This window comes from Mizuhopecten yessoensis, unplaced genomic scaffold, assembly GCF_002113885.1.
Source record: "Mizuhopecten yessoensis strain PY_sf001 unplaced genomic scaffold, ASM211388v2 scaffold11097, whole genome shotgun sequence".
In the NCBI taxonomy this organism is placed as follows: domain Eukaryota; kingdom Metazoa; phylum Mollusca; class Bivalvia; order Pectinida; family Pectinidae; genus Mizuhopecten; species Mizuhopecten yessoensis.
Window position 1 is genome coordinate 736,287 of NW_018408878.1, and position 18,729 is coordinate 755,015.

The window sequence follows — 18,729 nt, forward strand, 5'->3', positions numbered from 1 at the left end:
TGCGTCCGATACGGTGACTCCTCCCAAGCCAAAACGCTGGAACCTTGGCACCAGTTTCCCTTGCAATGTCCAGAATAATCTGATCAGTATTTTCACCCTCTGTTTTAGGTATGCCGTGTACTCTTATACCATCTCCCATGCTGTACATTTCCAGATCATTCATCTTGTTTTCAAGTTCATTAATCCTTTGATGCCTGATTTTTAGTTTACTTTGCAAAGCTTCAATTTTCTGGTTTAATTTTGAATTTACAGCAAAACTTTCCAGAACCTTTGGATTTCGAATGCAGAGATAATCGAGTCGACAAGTTCTTTTTGTGCGGAATCAATGGCAGTCATATTTGGAAAGTGTATGTCAGTGTCTGCACAGTCAGTGAACTCGAGTTTGAATTCTGAGTTGCTAGCAGTTTCACTTACTTGTGGTTTCTGCCTTTTAGTAGACTGAATATCCTTCAGACTGCTTCCACTGGATTTCCTTTTGGAAGGTTTCCCTTTTTTCCTGGTCATGGTAACACTATAAAAACTGTTCACTTGAAAACACAATTTACAATCCCCTTGAATCAGACCATAACTTCTGTTTATAACAGGTTTCCTGTATACTGGCTACGTTCACTGGTATGAAAGGTATTTTTTGGTTACCATGTTTTCCAACTTTGACAGTCCCTGCAGGTAGGGCGTAAGAATTGTACCTGCTGCCCCCAATTGCATGATCGTAAGAGGCGACTACATTTGGGACCTTATCGCTTCTCTCCTTTCTAAATAACTTTCTTCTTCCTAATGTCTCCCTTGACAATGCCTCACTTTTGGCCATTTGTTGAGCGTTCGCCCCTGTGAGGAAGGCTTTGGGTTCTGTCCCCTGGCCGAGACATACCAAAGTCTTTAACAATGGTAGTTTCTACTCCTGCTTAACGCTCAGCAAATTAGGAGTGGGACGACTGGTTCGCCCGTTGTCAGTATAATGTGACCGGGTGGGGCGTCCTGCTGGGTGTCTTCGGCAGTATGTTTCAGTGAGGTAGCACTATAAAGTCGGCATCAGTTCCGCGCTATCACAAGGAGACAAACACGAACATATCGCAGCCTCCCAAAATACACACACATACACTACACGCATGCATCTTGCACACAGGGGAGGCCGTCCTTAAATGACCTTAGCTGTTAATAGGACGTTAAACAAAATCAAACAAACAAACAAACAACTTTGACAGACATCATAGGAATGATCAGGTCGGCAGCGATCTTTCTTTTTCTTTCAAAGAGTTTCTTTGGATGCTTTAGTTTTACTCCAAGCCTTTCCCTTATCTCGTTCAATGCATCTCCTGCTCTAACGACACATGAGCCTGGTAGGCAAAATAATGCAATGTTCAAAGAGGCTAAATGCCATACTTCTACCCGGTAAGAGATTTCACTGGACGAACAAAGCTATTTTAATTAGCTACCAAGGTATTCAAACTAATCGTCTACCATTAAACTAATTTAAGCTTATATATTTACATTTGTACTGTAGAACATTTGTTCTATTTTATTTCATTTAAAAATCATGTATTTTTTGAGGTCTATATACCCATGTTCCTTTAAATGAAATTGACTGAACAACCCTTCGAAGCGGAGGGCCTAGACTCTCATCGAACAAGGTTAACCAATGATGCCATAAGTAAACAACGTGTTACGTCACAGTTTTTTTTTACTTCCATACTCAAATGAAATTGATTTTGTCTTATACTGATCATATAGTAGGTTGAAGCACAAATTTAAAATTTATTGAAAATAATGTGCCGTGGGACAGCGATCCATAATTAGTCTTATCCAAACGCTTAATTATGAGCTACGCAAGTTAATGAATTATCGGATAATCTTGCACTGTAAAAGTCAAGATTGATCTCCTATTTGACACTTATATATGTAAAAATATTAATTACTGGTCGTCAACCTTTTCAGGCCAAGTTCCAATTCTCGCCACGGGTTGTCAAAACACACTTTTCGTCGGTATAAACAACTTAGATCATTTAAGGACGTGCCTCCATGTGTGTAGCGCATGCGTGCTTGCATGTGTGTATGCAGGAGAAAGGATATGTTAGTGTGCTTGCCTCCTTGTGATAGCGCGGATCTCATGACGTTTTTATAGTGCTATCCCACTGGAATACCATGTCGAAGGCACCCAGCACAGCATTCCGCCCGGTCACATTATACCGATAACGAGTGAACCAGTTGGTGCCATTCTTTAAATGCTGAAAGTTAAGCAGGGAATGACAACTACCATGTTTAAGGACTTTGGTAGGTCTCGGCCTGGGAACAGAACCCAGGTGCTCGGGTTCTGGAATATATGTGATATATAATCGCACATGTAGATATCTCACCCCCTTAGACTAATAAATCATAAAGGTACGACAGCCGCCATTTTGTTTTGAGGTGAAGCCGACTGGACTTCCAATTTCAAACTCGATTTCGTACTTATCTTGGGCTGTCAGTCTTATCCTTCGCATCAGATGACACAAAACCTTTTAATTAAGCTTTTCACACAACATATTCGTATCGTACCGCCAATTTTTAACTCCTGATGACGGAAGTACTACGCGATCCTGGCGGCCAACAAATAAGGGGACATAACACCAATAAGAGGAGTGCCGAGTGTAACACAAGGTACACGATAAATCAGGCGAGTACCGCACTGCACTTATTGCGGGAAATTCAAGAAATTGCGCAAAACTGAAAATGTCGAGAGAAGGTGAAAATTTCTTGATGACATGGTAAGAAAACGTTGACAACCCATTTTTTATGTATTAATGTAACTGATCACTATATATATCCTCATTCTTGTTGTTAATATGGTTCTGATAAAAAAAAAATAGAAAAAAAAACAGGCATCAAAAATATTATTGACAGGAATGATGTTTGTGAATTTGTGATTTTTCTGCCTTTTTTTGACCGGATTATTATTTGTAATTTTTGGAAAATATTACAACAAAAACCATGATTTCATTTTGGACAATATACCCATTGTTGGCTTTGATTTTGGAAAATCATTGGACTTTTTTCTGCAGAGGCATTTGAGCTGAACAGGACTTTTCAAAAACTACACTTTTTGCAGGAAAATAAGTTCTAGAAATTTATGGTCGCTGAAAACTCTTGGTGAAGTGATTTCAGCAAATACAAATAAGAAATATTTGTGTCTGTAATAACTGATTGATTTTTTAATGTAATTGTTACATATACAATCAAACATAAACATATCTTAAAGCAAATGTACATGTATTATTTTTTCAGGATTCTTGAAAACATCACCAGGTGTGAAAATGGTACGTTGTCATTTGATGAACTGAAAAAAGCCATAGGTCTAAAATATAGCTTGCAAGTCATCGGCAAAGCTGTTCAAAAACTATTTCCTTGGATAATCATAAAACAGAAAAGACTAAAAGGAGAAAACTTGGGTGTTCGGACTAAAATATACCAAGTCATTATTCTAAAAATTGTGGATGAAAGTGACAATGTTATAACATTAAATGACATACGTATTATTGTGTCAGAGTGGTGTCAGAGTGGTTTCAGATAAAGAAAACAGACCAATATGTCAAAATTGGGTATTTTAATGGCCATACAATTAATGGAAATAAAGAATTCACTGAAATAACATTTAATGGTAATGGAGACCTGAATGTTGTCATCTCGGGGAAGGTTATTGATCTACCATCTCTACACATCAGTACACGAAATCATCCATTCTTGGAGTTGTTGAAGCTGTAAAGAAAAAGAAAATTTGCATTGGAGTTTGCTTTCCAGACGGATCTGATCTTGTTTCCTACGAAAATTTGTTAAAAGAACAAAGATCTCATGATGATGATATTGGAAATGTAAGAATCAGGTATAGAAGTATAATGTGCAATGTTGTTATTCCTAGTATGTCTCATTTCACTGAATGCAGTCAATGTAGAAAAGAACTTCATCAGAAACCAAAAAAAAAAAAAATGAAATTGATGATAAGAACACACCACAGGAACCTGCTCAGTGTGAAACAATAACTCTCACTTAAGATGATGATCAAGATCTAAACATCATTTTACAAAAACTTTTAGAAAAAATGAGGATATTCCAGAAAAACTTCGTCTTTTTATTGCATCTCAAACAACAAATATAAAGAACATGTCGCAGGCAAGAAGATGGGACAAAGACATACTTTGATTATGTCTAACCATATACTGTCGCTCTCCAAAGAAGTTATCTCCAAAAGTGGTTTTGTTGTGCTTCCCTCACAGAGGCTTCTCCAGAGATATAAGAATGAAGTCAACCAAGAACCTGGAACAAATAAAGACATCATTTACTGGATGAAGAATGAGGCTACTTATCAAAACCTTAGCCCAGACGGTTATGAAGGAGGCCTTATCATTGATGAGATGTCACTTCAAGAAGATTTACAAATGAAAAAGGTGGGGGATGAATATGAACATATATTATAGACTTCACTGATTGTACACCAGAGTCATTAACTATGGACAAACTGATGAGTAATAAACCTACATTACACTTAGCAAACCATGTACTGCAATTGCTTTCTTGGGACATACTGATTTTCGATTTCCGATTGGACATGTACCAAAACGTCAAGTCAATGCATCAGAATTGTTTCTTTTATTCTGAAGAGCAGTTCAAATGTTAGGACTATATGGGTTCAGTGTTACTTTCCTGAGTTTAGATGAAGCACAGACCAATAGCGACTTTATGCTTATTACTGGGAAGACATCTATCACCATGTCTACAATGATGTTTAGTGATGTTTGTGATCCCTGAACACCCAAAAATACTGTTATAATGGACTACTCTCATGTCATGAAAAAAATTATAACAATATTTCAAAATGTGGATTTTCCAAAAACCACGAAAAAAATCTCAAATTTGGTACAATATACATTCTATGGGAACACTGGTACAAAGCATACCAGTTAGATACTTCTGTTAATCCTTTCAAAGTATACCAACAGTTAACACAGGACCACTTTTTCCCCAACTTCCAACTCAAAATGAGAAATAAGCTGGCTGAGGATGTCTTGCACAAGAATATGGAGTGTTACCAAAAAACACTTGAGGAAAAGGGCTGTTAGCTTAATAGCAGTATTGAAGTTCTGCGGCAGACATCAGTGTTAGTGGAAAACATTAGGGATCATCGCCCGATAACTGAATATGAGGACATAAGACTAAAAAAAATAGGGATGTGTTGAAATGGTCCCAAAACTGGGAAAAAGAAGTGAAGGAATCTACTGAAATTTCTGAGAAAGAGAAAGAACACCAGTTACTCTCCTATCAAACATCGAGAGGTCATTATTTCCTTGTTAATGGGATTTGATGAAATGTGTAGAGAGAGATTCCGGAAATCTTCATCTGTAGTACCAGACAGAATAAACAGTGACATTATAGAGAATATATTCTCTCTGCAAAGAGGACCCCATAATGGTGCTAACACTAACCCAGATTACCTGACATATTCACGTACAAACGAACACGATAATTCTTGGACAAACGTCTCTGTCGAAGAGGTCAAACACGGGGCAAACAGGACAACAAGGAGCTCAGGTGTATCGACAGCCACTCCAAAGTATCCAAAACACCACTCAGCAGAAGTGATATAGATCTGTTAGGTAAATATGAAAAAAATGTGTTGTAAAACATTATAAATATCAAGTTATATTCTAAACTTTAAACATTTAATAAATATATGGGGCCAAACAAAACATATTTAGTGTTTCTGGTAACCCTACCTACCCAAGTGGTTTGTGCCTACTCTGAACTTTTTGAGGCAATTTTCAAAGAAGCACTTGAAGTCAAGATCACTCCTATAAATGAATTATGTTACCTACATATTTTCAACATGTTACATGAAACATATACTTTTTTGTTTGGCCTTAGGGTATGTCCCATAAACAGCATAAGCCATTCTGAGGCACTATATATATAGATCGTGGGCTCCTCATTCTGTATAATGTTTGGAATCTTTAACAATCATATGAGGACTATACAAGGGATAGTGTTTCATGCTAAAGGAAAGGACCTAATTACATACACTTACCTCTAAACACACAGTGGGCAGGTGAATATCCCTCCGGAGTCTGAACATTCTGACCATTCTTTTTCATCCTCCAAATTCACACAGTATCGATGAAACCAAAGAGAGCATGCTTCACAACAAATCCAATCCTCCCCTTCTTTAAAAGCTTTCCACAAATACCACATGTATCATCATTTGTGTCATCCCAATCATCTTCCCTTTCTTGCTGTCTTTTCCGCTTTTTAGATTTCTGGTTTGTAGATTTCTTCGATACTTTTCTTTTCCTTCTTTTTACAGGGCTGGGGGAATGAGAACCTGAACTGGCAATACTAATGCTAGGGGTAGGTATTATTCTCATGATCAATGGCTGTGCTTGTACTGGCTGTGCTTGTACTCACAGTCACAGTACTGCAGGTGGTGGCAGTGGTGGTAATCAAAAGTTCTGGGTTCTGTATATATTCAGACCCAATAATTGTCTGTTGCAACATTTTCATCACTTCAGCTTTTTTTATGCTTCCAGATAGTTTGTTGCCATATGCTTTGGAAATACAAAGAAGTTCAGCTTTTGCAAAACTGTTCAAACTCTCATGTTCCAGAGATGCAGTTTTAAGTCTTAAATGAGAAACAATCTTGCGATCCGAGGTGTCATTTTTTATAAAGTTCGTGTCAAGCAATACACAATTTTGGTGCTTTTGTGCTTTCCTCCATTAATATTTTCCTCAAAGCATTTGTTTTCACTCTTCTGACTGCTGTTAAATAATCCTTTCTAAACTGTGCAACAGAAACAGATAAAAACAAACGAATATTTTTTTGCAGCAACGCCTCCAGGAGTTCACATGTTTCCTGAAGTTTCACACAGACTTCATTGATGACAACCCGGCAATCAGACAGCTCCTCCTCGTCCTCATCAGCAGACACTCTGTTGTGACAGTAACATCTACAGAATGATTCAGTCAGTGAGGTATTTGATCACAGTGACGATTTGACACTTCTGTAAAGATCTTTTCTGTGTGCTGTAAGTGTTGAAATGTTCATGAGGGATCTCACTTCTGATTCCAGTTTTTCAAAAAAAAAATGAAAGTGCTGTCATGTATGTTTGTCAAACCTTCAGAAACATTTTGCTTTCTGGTCGTTTCATTTAATGTCTCTTCGCAGTAACTAATTTGTGAGATTTCTGCTGCTGAAACACTCATTCCATCCAATATTTGAATGAGTGACTGATACTTTTTCACTTCACACTTCAAACCAGGAACAAACAAACTATTCCTGAGCATTCTTGAATAATTGTATTTCAGTTTCCCAACAACATATCCACCTATATATCTTATTTTTTCTCTTCCTGGGGTTTAGGTGGTAGATTCAAGTGTTGGCTGTATTTGTAAATCACTGTCTTCTTTCTTTGCAGCATCAGCATTTTTCTGAAGCACATCAGCCTGGATAATGAACATGATGCTGGAGAATTAGCTGAATGTAAATAATCATCAGAATTCAAATATTCATTGAATTTTGAATAGAAGTCTGGGTAATACATTGTCTTGACCACATGTTTTTTCAAATATCTCGGTTACTTTTGATTCTTGTGCAGAGCAGAATTGTTTGGTCTGATCTCCATGTTGTAATAAATATTCTTTCGCAGAGCATGCATTATTCTCCTCTGGAGTGACTATCAAATCATCAAATGCACGATCAATCAAATCGAGCACATGCTTACTGATAGCACAGCCAGTTTTGGGGTAACTGTGATCCTGGTGTTCATGGGAATTTTCCATATTTTCTATCTCGTCAAGAATCTCTTCTGAAAAAGCAAGCTCACTGAAATCTGAGTCTGGCTGTTGATCATCCTGAGGTTGAGAGTAATCCTTTTCCTTAAGATCACTAGCAGTCTGTGCTTGACAACAAGACAGGTCAGGGTTGACAATACCCAACGTTAGTGTGTCCATGAAATTCTACACTTCAGTGGGGTGGCGGCGACACAATGATGGCTTGAAATTTCCCACGCGGAGACCATTACTGCATGATGCACGCCCAATAGCAACACCTAGTTGTCCAGGTTGATTGGCATGCTTACAATCTACTTCAAGTGCAGGAATTGTCATCCCCTGTGACTTGTGTATAGTCATGGCAAAGGCCAATTTTAAGGGGTATTGAGCGCGGTGTGCTAGACAAATGTTGCTTACTGGTCGTACTTGCTGAAGCTGCACTTTTTGATGTTGGCTATCACACTCTTATCCTGAATCATAAAGTTAACATCAATGGAGTCCTTGTTAATTTGTTCAATATTTCCGGTAAGACCAATGACCAGCTTCCCATCAATGTTTTTCAACAACATCACTGGCACATACAGTTTTATTCCTAAACGCTTTGGCGCGATGAATTTGTTTAGATAACGTATATCTTCTGTGTCCTCTGATTCATAAACATGTAATTCTTCAGGAATATCGTTGAATTTATTGTAATTGTACACATCGACATCAATGTTCCTTGAAAATCAGTTGACTCAAGATGATCCAGAGGGCGAGATAAACTTTGAATAAATACATTGGTGTCATCACTAATGTCACCCATTTCTAGTTCATTTACAGCCCTTGTTAAGTTTGGTTCCTTCTGTCTGTATATGTGAGTTAGAGTAATTGAGTGTGGGAAACAGTCACTAAAGAACTTGCATGTAAAACATAGATGACCAAAATCACCATACAAGTGATCCTTTACAGGAGGAAGCTGAAACAAATCTCCAACTAGAATTACCTGTAGTCCTCCGAAATAAGACTGGTTTCCTCTTACCATCCTACATATCAGTTCTACCTTCCTCAAAATCAGTCGGCTCACCATGGAGACTTCGTCAATAATAAGTACATCAGTGTCTCTGATATTTTGTTTTGTTTGTTCATATCGCTGGTCATTCATAATAAAATTACATGAAACCTCTGGCGTAAATCGTCCATCCCCCAATCCAGAAAACCGATGAAGAGTTGTAGCACCAAGTCCTGGATACTGTTGACATGCTATACCCCTGTGTAGCAGCATAACGATACATTTTTCCCATTAACCCGGAGAAGTTTTGCACATTTTGCAATAGTAAACGTTTTTTCCAGTACCCGCATGTCCAGTTAGTACTAAATTGTGTCCCGATCTGATAAACGAAACTGCTTCGTTCTGCTTATCCATGTTGTGTGTTGATAAAAGATTAGCGCACTTTATCACGTTTACAAACCGGATTTTTAAAAAACGCATTGGTGTTATGTCCCCTTATTTGTCGGCCGCCAGGATCGCGTAGTACTTCAGTCATCAGAAGTTAAAAATTGGCGGTACGATACGAATATGCTGTGTGAAAAGCTTAATTAAAAGGTATTGTGGTGGTTTTGTGTGATCGGATGTGAATGAAAGACATTACTAAAGAGATCTGATGCGAAGGATAAGACCTGACAGCCCAAGGTAAGTACGAAATCGAGTTTAAAATTGGAAGTGCAGTCGGCTTCACCCCAAAACAAAATGGCGGCTGTCGTACCTTTATGATTTATGAGTATAAGGGGGGGCGATTATATATCACATATATTCCAGAACCCGAGCACCTGTGAACAGAACTCATTACCTTCCTCACCTGAGCGAACGCTCAACATTAATGTCAAAAGTGAGGTGTTGCCAACCAAGGCGCTAGGAAATAAAAGGCAGTTAGAAGTAGAAAGAAAGATAAAGATCCCAAATAATACAATGGGTATAGCAGATTTCGTGTCTCCAAATAGAGGATCCAAATTATGCAGGGGTCTCTCATTAGTCGCCTCCTACGAAACCATGCATTAGGTAAAAGAAGGTGTATTCTTTCAACGATTCCTCACCTGCAGGGGTGGTGGAAGATGAACAAATGGAAAAGCGACAAGTGATATGGACATAACTAGATGATTTAAGTCCACAAGGAAAATGACGATATATACATGTCTCTTCCAAAAAGTATATTCTGTGGATTGAACATAATTGTATTAATGTTGTTGTATGGAACTCTAAATGTCGGGCAGGTGCACTTGTAGTTAGAGTCTGTGCACTACATAGCTCCAGTTCTATGGTATCTTGGGATTAAAAATTGGGGATTGTTCAAGATGCCCAGGGTATTCCAAAATCTGTTTATTCTTCTGACAGTTAACTGACACATGTTCTTTTCTGTTAAAAACATGTTAAACGATACTAGTATTAACAGGATCCGGTTTTACCTTGAATTAACTTCATTTTGAACTTGAATTTTCTAGATAAAAGGGTCGTTGATGTCTCATTTTAAAGGATCTCTTTGATCCCTTGATGTCTATATGTAAGTTAGTTAGCTTATTTGGTATAACAAAACATATACTACTTAATATTTATGGATATCTATAATTTGAATTATTGATATACATAAGTAAAACTATGGATATCCGTCAATGCAAGAGATATCCATAACCGAAATTGTTGATATCAATAAATGAATTATGGATATCAATAATTTATGCAAATGTACGGTTATCCAAAATTGGAAATAATGATATCCTTAATTTGATTATGGATATCCATAAATGAATTATGAAAATGAATAACTAGTGAATGAAAAGTAAAACGGCACACATTTTACTTTTTGTTCACTATTTTTATTGATATACTTAATGAAACCTCTAATTATATTACAATTATCAAAATCTTAAGATTCATGGATATCCATAAATGCAAGTGAATTATAAACATACATAAATGGAATAAGATATATCCATAAATAAAATATGTATATCTGAATTCTTTTTGAAATAATTTTATCCATAAATTGAATAAGTGATATCCATGAATCGATTTAAAGATATCCATAATTAAATTGAACAAATAATAAAACGATGACACATATACATCCACGCAAACTATTTGTCACAAATATATGTCACCAATTTTTACCCCTTCTCCTGAAAATAACCCCCTCCCCTACAGTAGTTTAACTTTTTCTATTTAGTTTTGGTGTGTAAAGACTTAATCAACAATATATTTCCTTTACAAAAAACAGTAAGTTTATAAATGAATGCTGTAAATGCAATTAAGTAAAATGATAGATTAGATTAAAAGCATGTAAAATGTTCATATATATGTACAGTAGCAGTCGTTATAGTAACCCGTTTGCTTATATTTCTCCATATCAACTTTTTGACTTCTTGAATTTTAAAAGTTAATTACAATGATTTTCCTGGAATTTTGAAAGATAATTGATTTTTTTTTCGAAAACATTACCTGCAATTAACAAGTTTGATGTAATTTGAATTATGAAATTTAATTCAGATACATTTTCGAGTTGGAAAAACTAAAGTACAGATTAAAAAAACTACATGTATGAATAATAAGAAGTTGCTATGCCACTGCTAACTAGAATCAGAATAACTTGTATCTCATGGTCCCAATACAAAAAATGACACGTTACATCTCCAGCACACAGGCAGGCATACACACATATGGAGATATTAGCCAGATGGCATAGGACTAGTAGCTAGCGCCTGATGGGGCAGCTCCTGCGAATTCATCAAAATTGTATTGATTAATTTATATGCTAATAATATTAAATGTATATCTATGTACTGTAAAGCGCTTTAGAGTGGCGTATGTTAGCTAGATAGAGCACTATATCAAATGTTGTATATTATTATTATTATTATTATTATTATTGTTATCTTCAAGGGAGTTGTTAAATAAGTTTATTAGGTTATCACATCAGTAAAAGTAATTTTGTTCCTGCATCAAACGGTTGTTTTGTTGTATTTGCCAGCAGCATGGTATAGGAATTTATAGAAAAATCAGATTAAGAGGGAGGAGTGGTTGCCTTGGCAACGGATTTCGAACATGTTGGAGCGCACTGTTACTTTGGGGAGTGCCGGAAAGAGTTTCAATGTAACTGGATGGAAGGTGGGATGGTGTTTAGGCCCAAAACACTTGATACAGGTACTCCAAAACTTCCACTTTTCTGCCATTCAGACTAGCCCAAGTATTTTACAGGTAATATCAAGCTTAATTTACCTCTCTGATATTTTATTAATCTTAACATTCATATAAACAGCTTCATTGATATTTTTTTTTACCTAAGAGTCTTTTTAATTCAGTTATTTGGCCAAATTGTTGCCTATTTTGTTCGATCAACTTATTTTAGCCTTTATTCCTTTCGTGTCATTATAATGCTTTCAATTTTACAAAAGTGACATTTTGTAAAAAAAAACAAAAAAAAACAACAACAACAACATTGGCGGTTATAAAACAAACGGCATAGCCTGATGCTTAAGAGTTTACATTCAATATCGTTTTTGTTACAACAGGAAGCTATTGCTGTGGCCTTCGAGAAAGAAATGCTCTTGTTGAACAAGCCTGAGTCATACTTCCAAACGCTTTGTAAAGAGGCCGGGGAGAAGAGAAATAAGCTCTGTAAATACCTCGACAGTGCAGGATTCAAGGCCATAGTACCCGACGGATGTTTTTACATCATAGCGGACATATCCAATGTACAAGGTACATAGTGATGTTCCACAATGTGTAACACAATAACAAAATGAGACTTTATCAAAGTGTTTTGTCTTGATGAAAGGTATTTTGTAATTTTTCGAAAAGTCGACGATGAGTACTCATTTAAGACTTGTACCTTTTCCAATGAATTTCATTTGAAGTCTCATTCATGTGATTTATGTGTACCTTGTTACATCACAGACGTTGCCATGCCATGCATAATGTCTGTGAATATATTATAGAATTATTTTTTTTTGGTTCGGATGATCATTGGTTTATTTTTCTATATAGAATATGAAAATGGTCATATGGTAACTATTTTATAATATAATGCTCTATAACATCAATATTATTAGCAAAAACACACATATGTAATACACACAGAAAATGTCTATTTAAAGAGCTTAACAATAATCAGATTAAACTTTGAATAAAACACAAGGAACTGAATAGCAAAAACAGATAGAGATGCAGTGTGAGGTTTAATTTTTTCTGAAAATTGTTGAGCCAAAAGTTTAACGAATATGGCACATAAGTTGGTCGGGGATACGGTCTTTGCAAAACTAGCAGTATTGCACATGCAAAACAACCCCTATCATGGACAAGTATATAATAAAACATATTGCGTATTGAATTCACCTTTTCAGTAATCTTTTCAATCCTCTTTTTTTATCAGCTTTTGTGTTTCGATTTAGGTTTCTTACATTTATATCCTTCACTGAGTGGTATACATACTATATATACTACGTAAACAATAATTAGCCGTATTTAAATATATTTTTTCTAGTCTACATATTTATATTTATCACATATTCGGCCCGTTATCCAGTGAATTCGCCCGTGTAATATTTTTAATATGTCACTACAGTAATATACCCTGGAACGTTTTTCATTGGCTGTGCCAGTCAGAACTCGATTGTGACGTCATAATATGGACAATGACGTGACGTCATAAATTGTGAAAGGCGCAATCCGTTTGATTAAGCCCTCTACATTTTGGCTTTAAAACCTGTCAAAATGTAAGTTTTCTGAGTTATGTGATAAAAAGTATCTTAAATTTGTTTTCATTTCATATGAGCTTTTATAAAAATCGTCTCGAAGTTTTAATTTTTTCTCGCCATGTCTCGCAAAAATACAAACTCCTAAGAGTCGTTTCATAAAACCTCATATGAAACGAAAACTCATTTAAGATCCTATATGTATATAATAAAAGAAAAAAAAACAACAGTGGTACCGTTTCTTAGCCTTTCACCCCTTATGAGGTTCTTCAGGAGGTACGAGAAATAACTTGTACCCATTTCACGACAATTGTCTAGTAAAATACATACTGTCCGTGATATTTTTTTTTATTTTCTGAATCCTACACAAGGACTTGACTCTTTTTAAATATGTATATTAATTAAGCGTTGGACACGCTTGTCGTCTTTTCTAGTATGATGAAGTAAGTGCTGACCTGCTGCATGCATGGTTCATCAGATGTGACTAATGTGAACCCCATGTAGAATCGGAGATGGTTTCGTCCTTGTCTTTTTTAAAGTCATTGAAGAGACGAAGATTAGATGAATACCAATGTATTTTTGTTGTATACGACGATTGATTCGTTAAAATTGATTCGTGAAAATTAACTTGGGTTAGGAGGTTATATATGAATTCTTGGATATTGCAAGTGATTTCAAAAACTATATAGTGATAAAATCATTCTGGAAAATTAGGGAACTGATTATTTTTTTCTTTTTGAAAATGTGAAACTAAAACTAAAAGTCTGTTTCGGATTGATATATTTGGGGCATAGAGAAAAAATAATGAAAAATATAAGTCCCCTAGCAGTAAGTTCAAACTGTCCATCTGGTATAACAATAACATAACGATAGAAAAAGTATATTTAACAGAGGATGATACAATAAAGGAATAATCATAATTAATGATCTAATCAAAAACAGAAATATCTATGCATTTTACACATTTCAAGAATTCAAACAAATCATGATATCAATACAAATGTTTTGAAAAATACAATTTTTTTCATGGCTTATTTTGTAAAATGATACTATTTCAACTGGTAACATGAATGGAATGATATATTTCAATTTGATGGTGAAATTTGGTAAACAAAATGCCATTTAAAATCACAAAAAATACTATATTACAGTGGTTTCAGTATAGAATTATTCAGCACATTTTGACAACTGATGCATATTTGTCTTTTTTTCAAAACCTAAATTTTCTTCAATGCTTATTGTTTTCATGTTTATGGATATAATGGTTTTTGGAATAGACCAAATAGTAAAAATACTCTAGGAGAAGGCCTTGTAAGGTATAAGAACTTGTGCCAAATCCCTTTGACTGTTTAATTCCATTAAATGTTGAAATGGAAATGGTATAGTAATGAGTTTAATATCGACGAATTAGGTGTTATGTACACTTTTTAAATTCCGTGTCATTTTGACAACGGTAGTTACAAATATTGTATCTGCCTAACGATGAATATAAAAAAATATATTTTTTTACCATTTGTTTAACAGACTAATGAAACACTGGAGAAAGCGAAAGAAATTTTTGATAAATTGAACATTAGTTGATTCCAATTTCTTTTCTTTTGCAGACTGATGAAACACTGGAGAAAGCGAAAGAAATTTTAGATCAATGGAACAATAGTTGATTCCCTTTCTGGACAATTCCTCTCTGCGGGAAATTGTTCGCGTATTGCTACGTTACTGATAGAGTAAACAGGGATCAATAATGACGCAATTTCAAATTATAGCACACAATTTATTTAACCGAGACTAAAAAACATTCTAGACGTATTTAAAAGCGTGGCTTGATATCATAGCTCGTACAAAATATACTCTTTACCTACGAAACATGGCAGGCCAAATATCTCATACTTCTGGAAATCGCTGGTGTAGCCCTTAATGATTTCCAAATTATGGAATCAAATATCATATTAACAATGAATGACTTCATACGTGTACAATGTCAATAAATGATTTCCGTGACACGGTAAGACTTAGCTACATTGGTGACGTTTCTTTGGTATTTGTGTGTAACAATATATGGGATCATACTTCTCCTTAAACTTTGTTATCCACCCGAAGAGGCAAATATAACAACATACCCTTGTCTCCATTCTTTTCAAAATTTGTTTTAACCTTTTGCAGTTGAGCGCAGTTTCCAGACAATGATTTTGCAAATGTAAAATATAACAACTATATTCGATTTTTTTGTTTTTTATACTAAAAGGTGCGGTCAACATTTGGCACTCACTTTGATTTCTTTTATTCTTGTGCCATATGTAGATACATACAAATGATCAACAACTGCATAAATGATTTTTCATAATTACTACTGATAACCGTAGTGGACCTCCTTGCATAACACCAGGTTGAGTGTTGAGGTTGAAAATGCATTATGATAGCGTACAATATATAACATTACTGATATTTTGATATTTAAAATGTCATACTGGTATACTTGAAGTAAGCGTAGTGACACTCTTAATTTAGAAAAACATGCAATTTGTTTTACACAATTTATAATATAACTAACATTGTCAACTTTCCATATATATATTCTGTCTACAGAATCATTTTTATATAATATCAGAACCGATAAAGTACCTTTTTAGCATGCCAAACATGATCAATGCCCAATTTCACTTAATCATGGAAATTTGATTATCGATGTTTATTATTATGGTAAATACCGATACAATTTCTGTTTTTGTATCATACCAAAACACTGCAATACAGTCCACATGTTTTCAGGTTATGTGCAGCAATAATAACTCCTCTGGCATGAGGATGGTCAAAAGACGAGCAACCCGCGAGAGGTTCCCCATAAACCGGCGAAAGTAACCGACGAATCCAGGAAACTTCCTAAACTCCTCAGGATTCTCCGGTCGTGGTCATGATGCTACCTTCTCAACTTTCTCGGGGTCTGGCTCAATCCCATGCTCAGAGACGATATATCCAACATACTTAACCTTCCTCTGAAACAATGAACATTTGTCTGGTGCCAACTTCATCCTAGTGTATCCTAATACAAACCATGTCCAATAGACAGAGATGTTCCTCAAAACAATCAGCATTAAAACAATGAAGTCGTCTATGTAAACGAAACACACCCACGTATGAAGATCATGCAACGCTTCTTCCATTAGTCGCTGGTAAGTTGCTGGAGCTTTAGCGGTCCTTCAGTGAACGCTGTCCGTTCCTTGTGGTCTGGATGAACCTCGACTTGTTGATATCCCGACTTCATGTCAATAACAGAAAAGAACTTGTTTCAGGAAAGGGCATCCAGTGTCTCATCAATGTGTGGCAAGGCATATGCATCCTTGACAGTTATCTGGTTGAGCTGGCGGTAATCCACGCAGAGACGTAGCTTTCCGTCCTTCTTGCCCACAAGCACAATGTTTGAAGACCACGGTGAGTGGGATCGACGAATAACTCCTGCCGCTAATAGCTGGTGCAGATGGTTACGCACTTCCTCAAACATTGACGGAGGTATACGTCTACAACGCTGCTTAAATGGGATGTTGTTATCAAGTTCAATCCTGTGCTGAACTAATGATGTATGCCCCAAGTCTGTGTCACTGGTGGAGAAGATGACGCGATGTTTCTCCAGGACTTGTCTTCTCTTGGCAATGACATCTGGTGGTAATCCCTCTGTACACACCTCAACCTTGTCTAAAACATCAGGATCTTGCTCCTTCCCGGTCTCCTCAGTCAATTCTTCTACGCTAATGGGCTGAAGCTCACACATCAAAGCTCGAGACTGAATCGTCACCGTTAATGTAGTAGGGTTGGTGACGTGGACTTTCACAATCCCTCTCATGTCATTGTGATATGGTACTAAAGTTGGGGTGATATCAATGTCCTTGGGTATCCGAGAACCTGGCGTAGGCTGTATCAGTGCACAGACTGCAGGGTATGGCAACTTCTTCCCTATAAACCCATCTATGGTCAGCGCTGAATTGGGACGGATGGTTATGGGTTTCTCTGAAGCGCACCTTACAATAGCAAGCCGAAAGTCCTGCTTCTTCAGTTCTCGTTCCCGTAAAACCATGCATCTAAAAGCTAAGTACCACGGAGTCATGAGCTTAGCACACTGTAAAAACGTTGATCCGTATTCCAGTTGGACTCTGTCCATAAGAATTGACATCAAATTTGTTCCAATAAGAATAGGCACATTAGAATTGTAGGGGCTGTCAGGAACCACAAGAAAAATACCACTAGCAATTGTGTTGCTATCCGTCAGTAACCCTGTTCCATCAAACTGAAGTGTCGTCTCTATATATCCTTCATATGGCAAGTCCTGTCCATCCGCACACTCGATCTTCAAGATAAAATCTAAAGACTTGACCTCCAAGTGACTAAGGTGCTGTGTATGGAATGACTTACTCACTGACGAAACAGTGGAGCCAGTGTCCAGCAACGCTTTCGTCTTGAAACCTTCCACTAAAACACACACTTCAGTAGGAGAGCCAATCAAATCTGGTGGTTGTGGGTTCCTGTCCCGGCCTATCGTCTGCCCCTTGACGATGGCCGCTGTCCGTTTAAATCCTTCCCCTGAATATCCACTTTCGCCCTGCATCCTAAAGCGATGTGGCCAACCCTTCCACAACGAAAACACACTGGTTCATCAGGATTAACAGAGTTCGAGTATCCAGCAACCGTATCACCATGTGGTGGCTGATTGGGGAATCGTTTTGTCTGTTGGTTGTAATACTTCCGAGATCCATTAGCTTGTTGGGAACCCGAAGTATCCTACTGTTGATATCCTTTATCACTGTCTCGCCGTTGCTTGTTATCCTCCTTCAAACTCTTGACATCTGCTGCTAGCTGCTGCACAATCCCCTTGATCTCCTTAAGTCCTCCCTCCTCAGCTGAAGGGGTGTCAATAGCTGCCTTAGAAGTAGCTACATGTTTCTTGGCCGTTGTCTTTTCTTCTGTAGTTCTTTGGTTCTGATCTTCCTCAGACCTACGTATGGCAACTCGAAGTTCATCAAAGACCTTGATGCGATCCAGTATATGAGCAGTCACATCCTTCAACGGAGAACAAAGGCCCTGCCACAACATGGTGCACAGCATATCGTTGGTCTGTCTGCTCTCAACTTGTCCACCTTCTACAGCTTTGGAGAGTAACGTCTCAAGTCTACAGCTCCATGACGACACACTTTCATCAGGTTCCTGTCGAGCACTGTAGAACTTGGCAAG

At 36.8% G+C, this 18,729-nt stretch overlaps 1 protein-coding gene across 1 annotated transcript in view; it reads left to right on the forward strand.

The window, feature by feature from the left end:
- LOC110465666 overlaps positions 1 to 6,976 on the forward strand; it is a 29,559-nt gene extending 22,583 nt beyond the window's left edge. Inside the window, exons 9-10 of the mRNA XM_021521624.1 lie at positions 4,245 to 4,415; positions 6,845 to 6,976. Of these exons, the coding sequence (XP_021377299.1) occupies positions 4,245 to 4,415; positions 6,845 to 6,976 (303 nt within the window). The remainder of the gene's footprint in view (positions 1 to 4,244; positions 4,416 to 6,844) is intronic.
- Positions 6,977 to 18,729: the final 11,753 nt, after the last annotated feature.